Source organism: Parus major, chromosome 1 (assembly GCF_001522545.3).
Source record: "Parus major isolate Abel chromosome 1, Parus_major1.1, whole genome shotgun sequence".
Lineage (NCBI taxonomy): Eukaryota > Metazoa > Chordata > Aves > Passeriformes > Paridae > Parus > Parus major.
The window spans coordinates 71,801,617-71,809,869 of record NC_031768.1 but is presented as its reverse complement, the minus strand read 5'-3'; the positions used below and the strand labels follow the sequence as shown (position 1 = coordinate 71,809,869).

General features: G+C 42.5%; 1 protein-coding gene across 1 annotated transcript in view; it reads right to left on the bottom strand.

Annotated features, from left to right (window-relative positions):
- Positions 1-447: 447 nt before the first annotated feature.
- Positions 448-8,253, bottom strand: part of ARHGAP20 (Rho GTPase activating protein 20) — a 58,421-nt gene continuing 50,615 nt past the window's right edge. The window contains exons 11-15 of the mRNA XM_015643046.1: positions 7,112-7,273; positions 5,982-6,091; positions 5,558-5,747; positions 4,996-5,107; positions 448-3,417 (exon numbers count right to left, since the gene is read on the bottom strand). Of these exons, the coding sequence (XP_015498532.1) occupies positions 2,333-3,417; positions 4,996-5,107; positions 5,558-5,747; positions 5,982-6,091; positions 7,112-7,273 (1,659 nt within the window). The 3' untranslated portion in view covers positions 448-2,332. The remainder of the gene's footprint in view (positions 3,418-4,995; positions 5,108-5,557; positions 5,748-5,981; positions 6,092-7,111; positions 7,274-8,253) is intronic.

The following is an 8,253-nucleotide window of genomic DNA, read 5'->3' as shown; positions in this document are numbered from 1 at the left end:
ATACAAAGTATTTCACCTTTGTAAGGTGACTGTTACAGATCAGATTCTGAATACTACTGTTTTCATTAAAACAGCTGGATATCAAAAAGAAGAACCTGGTAATATTAAAGAATAAATCTTGCTCTCATCTATTGGTTTACTCCCCTCCTTTCCTTGCTCCCAATCCTTCTGTGTATCATCCCACAAGATCTCTCTTCACTTCCATATTGTTGACTGAATCCCATTAGCTGAAAACATCCTCCTACCACTAGATGAAGAGAAAAAGGGTAGGAATTCTTGTTTGAGAATTACTAGAATTTCCAAAAGTCAACAGGATGACGGCATGCCATAGGAATGATGCCACCCAAAGTGGAGGTGCTTCAGTCCTTTCTCACACAGGATTTTCAGTGGCATCATTGGGACTCCTGCTGCTTCAGCAATAGCTTGTAGAACTGACACATAAAAAAATTCCACAGAATATAAACTGAATTTATGACATAACAAATAATATTTAATATATAGCATTGAATGCATACACATCAGTACCAGTGCCGTAACAACAAAACAGAACTTGTAAAATTAGCAGCAGTCTTTTTGCAAGTACAAAAATACACATTTTTTCAGAACATATATAATAGCAAAATTTAACAGGATATATTATACAAACTCAAAGCATTTAGATAATGCATTACTCTAATATATTATATGATGTATGACACAGACAGACTGAGTGCACCCTCGGCAGGTTGGTAGGTGACAGGATGCTGAGATGTGCAGTTGACACAACAGAAGGATGGGATGCCACCCAGAAGGACCTGGACAAACTTGAGAAGTGGGCCCATGAGATCCTCAGGAGGTTCAACAAGTCTAAGTGCAAGGTTCTGCACCTTGCCCTGGGAGGGACAAGCCCAGACACAGGTACAGACTGGGAGAAGAACTCACTGAGAGCAGCCCTGTGAGAAGGACTTGGTGGTGCTGGTGGGCGAGAGGCTGGCCATGAGCTGTCAGTGTGCACTCCCAGCCCAGAAAGCCAAAGGTGTCCTGGGCTGCATCCAGAGCAGCGTGGGCAGCAGGGCCAGGGAGGGGATTCTGCCCCTCTGCTCTGCTCTGCTCAGACCCCACCTGCAGGGCTGCAGCAGCTCTGGGGTCCCAGCACAGGGAGGATGGGGACCTGTGGGAGAGAGTACAGAGGAGGACCATAAAAAACTTTAGAGAAATGGAAAAACTCTTCTGTGTGGAAATGCTGAGGATTTGGATTGTTAAGTCTGGAGAAGAAGAGGCTTCAGAAAGACCTCACTTAGGCCTTCCACTACCTTAATGGGACTTATAAAAGGAAGGGAGATGATTTTTTTTATATGGGCAGATAGTGGCAGGACAAGGGGCAAAGTTCTTAAACTAAAAGAGAGCAGAATTAGATTAGAAAGAAATTCTACTCAGAGAGTGGTAAAGCACTAAAACAGGCTGCCCCAAGAAGTTATGGATGCTCCATCCCTGGAAGTCTTCAAGGCTGGGTTGGATGGGGCTCTGAACAACCTGGTCTAGTGGAAGGTGTCCCTGTCTCTATGGCAGGGGGTTGGAACTGGATGATCTTTAAGGTCCTTTCCAACCCAGTCCATTCTGTGGTTTTATGTTTTAGATGTTGCATAATAAAATTACATGTGTTCTTCTTGCAATAATACATAATGCCATTTACAGCAATGTTAAGAAACTATTCACAACTTAAACATGAACAGAACAGCCAATAAAGCACAATAAATGAAACACAGAGCTGCAAAGGTGTTAGTTACAAGATTCAGCATTTCCCTTTACATATTTTTGGGCTTCCTTTTTACTTTCTTTTGCAGTGAAAAAGAAATAACTACACCTATTGAACATACTGTATAAACATACAGAAAACAACACACTTACTCCTTGGAGGACAATGAAGGTAATATTTATCAGTTTCAGAACAGTAGTATAATACCACAGTTATGGAAGCTATGCTGACTTTGCACGCTACATCAAAAGCACAAAGGACTGGGACTCACATCTGCAAGGCTCAACACTTGAGCGGTCAAGGAGAGAGGCCCAGCAGGCAGCCCGCTGCCCTGGCGGGTCAGGGAACAGGACACTGGCCTTAGTTACCTCCTGGGTCCCTTCCAGATTTTCAGGAGACTTCTGTTTGCTTGCTTTTAGCAATTTTTATTATTCTTACAATGTTCTTGCAAAGCTTTATATTGGAACATTACTCAGTTTCCTAAAAAAAGAAAACCCGTGAGTCTGGGGACTGCTCAATTAAATTTGAACAATCTGGATGTTAAACTTAAAATGAACACACATCAACACCAAAGGCATTTTCTTTATGGTGTTTATTTTAAGCATTAAAATTCCTCTGCAAAAAGCTTTGGTCAGTCTCTTCAAACTTTGGATTGCTGTAATGCTTTTCTAGACCTCCTCTTTGATCATGAAGTCTGTCTCCCCTGGTGACTTTCAGAGGCAATGGCTGAAGGTCAGGCTTAATGCAACAGCCGCCAACTCCATCAGTAGGTTTCAGGGGTGCTGACCTGCTGCTGGGCCCCACCAGGCTCTCCTCAGCCCCAGTGTCAGTAGATTGTGGAGATGGCAGCACCGTGGTGAGGGGAAGCAAACAGTCATCAGCCACAGCAGCAGCAGCATCCTCGTGTTTCTTTAGCGACTGGAAAGTGCTATCGAAAGGGCAGGAGGTTTCACTTAAGGTAAACAGAGCCTGGTCTGAAAACTGGGAGAAAGCACTGTCCAGGGAGCAAATTGATGACACAGATGGAGATGTCCCAGAAGAAGACTGGCTAAAAGAGCTAAATCCTGAGCAAATATTTAATCCCTCTGGCGTTGGAGGCAGGAGACAATGGGACAGGTCTTTCCTTTCAACGTTTTGGTTTGTGTTGTCACTTTTACCAACGTTAATCCCTATATGCAAGCTCTGATTGCCGAGCTTTTGCCTTTCCACCTGCAACGACCGGCGCTGGCAGACACACTTCTCGTCTTCAGGATACAGGACAACGTCACAGCTGGCTTTGCGCGTCGCCTTCTCACGCCCAGCGTCGGCGCGGGCGGAACTGGAGGTCTGGAGGCCAACTGCAGGCTCAGACGAGCGCCGCTGCCTCCTCACAGTCTTGGGAGCACCCGAGGTAGCTTCTGAGGGGAAACCACTGGAGTAGGGAGACTTATTTGAGTTTTCTTGCAAGGAAAATTTCAGGTGTGCATCGGCAGAAATTGCCAGCTTCAGTTTGGTTTGGCTTTGGATTTCATCCACCTCCGTCTGCTCCGAATCGCCGTCGCTCAGAGTGAAGACAGACTCCCTGCTTCTGTTATCCTGATCACGGGTTTTAATCCAGTCACTGGAGGAAGAGTCAGCTTCATCATTTGCCTCATTTTCCAGGCTATCATAGGAAGAGTCATTCTGATGGAGAGAAGCAACATCTGCAAGGACAAACCAAATGTTAACACATCGTGACTGAACCACCCTCTTGACAAGCAGCTTCTTTCTGGCAAGTATCCTTTACTTTCAGGAGCCCTTTTAAAGACTCTTCAAGCAAAAGTACTAATAATTTCATTAAAAATTACTGTCTTAATTTTGAACTGGAGAAGCTGAGGTGAGTACTAATCTACAGTTCAAGAAATAAAGTCGGGATAATGGCACAAATAAGGGTTAGGGGGTTTTTGCTGTAGTTTTGGTTTGGTTTTTTAATGTGGTAATAGTAGCTAATCCATCTGTAAACAATAATTTACATACATATATACACATATTGAATTGATAATTAATTTCATTTTTTCTTTTCATTATTGGATATTGAAAGCAACATTTAGCTTTTCTTTCCTTCTTTCACACAAATGAAGAGAACAGGGCATACTTCTTACCTCTGCTTCTTCCAGAAAATACAGTATTTTTAAGAGCAACACTATGAAGTTTTAGGCTCAGTTTAAACAGCCACCTCATTTGCACTGAGCAGTGCACACCTGGGCCCTATTCTGTATCTGCAGTAACTGGAATTACATGAAATCTCTTTTGCTCTGGGTTAGGCTAAGCTGCCTTATCTCACATTTGCAGCAGACACAGTTCATGCACAGGCAGTCACCATGCCTCAGTGCCTGCCCAAAAGCTCGTTCAGCTGCTGTAACCTGTCGTGGGTCTGAGCTCTCACTGCCAGCACATCCCAGCACAGCAGATCCCACGTGCTTCACTCTTGGGGAGGAGGCAGGCAAAATTTCACCCAATCTCACTGGAGGCAGAGCATGAGGAGCTTGAAACAGCCACACTGACTCAGCCAGACATGCTGACACAAGTGCCATTACCACTTTCAGTACAGGCCACCTGTGATAAAATTTATTTTACAAAAATGCTGCTTTAGAAATACTTTAAGGAGAGACACAAAACTCCAGGCAAAATCAGAGGGCTGAAGAGAAAAAAAAGCATTAATGATTATCTGGAAAGCCCTATCAACTAGTCTGCCAAACACTTTCAGTCACCAGTTCCATGATTTTTCTGTGCTAGAAGCAAAACCTGGATATCTCATTCAAACTCTGGAGAGTTTAGTTTCCCATAAAAACTCTCTCTTTTGATAGTGAATAGACACTTCCAACCCTAATGTAGTGGTGTGACAGCTGTATTATGACCATTGCTGATCAGTGACCTCCTGATATTTTGGGAAAACACAGGCTGATGCAAAAATTCTAGATTTGGGAATAAACCTTTGCTAGATTTTTTTTTTTAAATTTTAATTTTCTTTGTTTCCCCTCCCTCCTTTTTTAACTGTAATGGTTCAGATGACTGGAATAGGAGCAAGAGTCTTTGTGAAAGCATTTTGTGGTATGATCCAGGTCTATGGAAAGTTGAATCAGTGATTATAACCAGTTTTTTTGGGAATTTAAGGGAAGGAAAACAGCAGTATCTGGGAACATCACATGAAGAAGGAACAGCGTTCTTCCATGGAATATACCAATCTTTTGCCTGGCTGAGTTCAGCTGTCTTAATGGAATCAAAACATTAGTCTGCATTACCTGAGCTGTTCTCTCTCTTGCATGTCATCAGTATTTCTCCGAAGAGGGAGGTAATTTCATCTCCAAAAATCCTGCAGCAATTCTCAATGAGGAACTGTACCAGACTAGAAATCTGCAACAAAACAATGGGAGAGAGATGTCAGATCTTCTATTATTCAACCCATGACAAGCTCACCATACAGATGAAGAACAGGAGCAAACTGTCACCCATGAAGGCAGCCAGAAACTACTCTCTCAGTCTCCTGGGCCTGATAAACTGTCCTGTTATACATCCTTGTAAACATCTTTTCCATTCTACTCTGTTCTGTTCCAAGGTCACCACAACCAGAGATCTTCTTGATGAGAGAAGCATGTTGCTGATACACTGGGCATTGCTTTATGACCTCTCTCCTCTTCTTCCAGGAAGATTATGGGAATGGATTGATGAATGTTGCTGGAACCCTGACAAGAGGACAAGTCCTGATCTGAAGAGGTACTGAATGTTCTCATGTTTGTAGCCAACAGCCTGATTGAATGGGATGAAGGCTGGTTTGGTTTTCTGCTACACCAAAGTGTTTCTTACCTTTTTAATATATTCACTTTCTATATCAGGAGTGGAGGAAACAGGAGGCCAGAGCAGGCTAGGTGCAATGCAGACAGCCAGATTAAATGCATTCATCTGGTTCTCTTCAGATCGCATTTCTATCCCATGCAACACTCCAAAGATGTAACGTAAGAGAACAACATTAGCTCTGGGGAGATGCTCAATTAACCTGAAAACATACAAAAACAGAATTCTTCACATTAGTGACCACTTTGCATAGATAAACACAAGTCATGATAATGGAAATGTAGAAATAGGGTAACGTAGTCCACTAATTAAATCAGGAAGGGTGTCAAAGAGATGTTTGTATTAAAAAAAATATAATTGTAAGTTGAATATTTGTGGTTCTGCATTCTGGGATGTACATTTATAGGAAAAGAATATAGAGAAAATAAATAACTACCTTTGGATGCTTTTTATCTTCTCTTCATTATTTCCTTGATCCAGCACAGAGACCCACTTATCACACAGCTGGGATGATAAAATACTGCCTGGGATGTTGCGAAGAAAATCCTTATCAAGAGAAAAGAAGAACAAAACATATGGGCAGCTGTTCTGGGGCAAGTGAGGGAGTAGGAATAAGATACACAGATACAAGAGGATGTATCCATGGGACAGCACTCGCTGGCAAGTATTGTTACACACAACCACCAAAATCAGAAGAAAATCATCGGAGATAGAGGCACTTTAGATTATGCTTAAAGTGAATATTTTCCAGCCTTTCTCTGAATTTTCCTGTCAAAACAGAGCTATTTGAATGCTTCATGTGATACTGCTGAACTAAAAAATCTGCAGTGAGACCAGTTATTTTGATGTTGCATAATGTCTGTCTTTACTTATCACTTAACTTCATCTGTAGTCCCTGTTTCTTCTCCTCAGCTGACAAGCTCAAATACCTCCAGATCATAAGATCACTCCAAGGCATCCCTACATTCCTTCCCCTAATCAATGGAGTACTTAAACTAGTCATTGATGGTCTTGCTATTCCTCTTTCCTAACACCTCAGCCGTGGGCATGGAAATTGTTGCAGGAATTTTAGGAAGAAGGCCAAATCCTAGCTTTCCAAAATAGCTAGGGTGATGGAAGCTATGATGGTTTTTTTGCATTGGTTTTGACAAACAAGACTGTAAAAAAAGATAATGCATGGAAAAAATAATCTAAATATTTATGGCAACACTATAAACTCACTAGGATCTGCAGTGTAGGGCAGTACTGATGTGTAAGGAGACAAGTCTGCAAACATGCCTTTTAGTATTTCATATGCAGAGGGTAACAGGCCTAGGCTGTAGCAGAGACCTCAGGAAAGCTGTCAGAAAAACAGACTGGCTACTCCTCTTCCTCCTCCTCGTTCAGTGGTATCCTCCTTTGGAGATCCTCACAAGGTTAATGTGCCAACCCATTCTTGTTAATTCAATCCACCAATTCCTCCTTGGGCCTGTCCCTGGAGGAAAGGCCTCCCTGGCTGTGCACAGGATCTGTGCTGCTCTCATCAAATGCAGAGCAGGGAGGGAGTCAGGAACGTTCCTCACATACCTTAAACAAAGATGCTGTCACAAATATGGATTCACGGGCCAGGTCCACTTCAGTGCCTGAATCAAGCTTCTCTTTTAGCTCTTTGAATGTTTTTGCACTTCCAGAGCGCCTGAAAATACCCTTGGTGGAAGGCCCCTCTTGGTAAAGGAGGGAAAGCATGTCCTAAAAAAATTAAAAAGGCAAAGAGGATTTCTCATAAATATATTTTATTCTCCAGTGACACTAAAATGGAGTTTTGCCGTTTTTGCCACAGCTGAAAACCTTTTAGTCCTAAAAAATATCAGAAATCAAACACAAGTCAAGGCTTGCCCTCCAAACCATGCCAAACTGCCCAGCAAAGCTGTGATTTGGGGCTCTCATTTTGGAAAATACCCCCTCAGAAATACCGTGCTGCCACTGCTGAGCGTTAACTTTCTGCATGACCTTCCAGGAGCTGTGCAAGTTTCAGCCAAGTCATTTAAATATATAAATCCTGTGGGGTATGGGAAAAGGAGAGTGGTCTATCTAACTCAAAGCTTTGCATTTGACAGTGGCCTCAGCCAGACACTACTTTTCAGGAAGATATGAGACCCTCACTGCTCATCACTGTAGTTAATATTGTCACCAACCACAGACAGAATTCTGTTTCACTGTTGATATCTGAAAAAAATTAGATTTTTATCTAAACTAGAAAGTGCTTTGTTTCTTAATATATATCTGCACTTCTACAGCAGATCAGAGTCAGGTTTTTACCCCCTTTGCTGCTTGTGAGTGGTATCAGACTCTGCAAGCAGCCAGGGCTGTCAGCAGAACCAACTCTGAGGCAAGGTGCTCCTGCTTGAGAGGTCATTCCAAGGGGGATAATGCTCACCTTGTGGCTCCCCTGAAGCCAATGAGGCTGCATATGATTAAACAAATAGGCAGCTTATTACAGAGAAGGGAAAACAAGCAGATTCCTGCCTAGCTTTTAAAATAACAGGAGGGACTGAGTTTTTTATGTTAAATAATAGAAGCAAGAAGAAAAGGAACTGCTGAAACTTCTTCTAAGATAATATGTTTAGGATGTTTGCCAGATGCTTAGTTCTCTGCAGTCTCCTGTGGGCCATATCTCAGACATGCAGGTCAACTCTTGCAGGCCTGTTCCAAGCAATGTAGAATTTGTC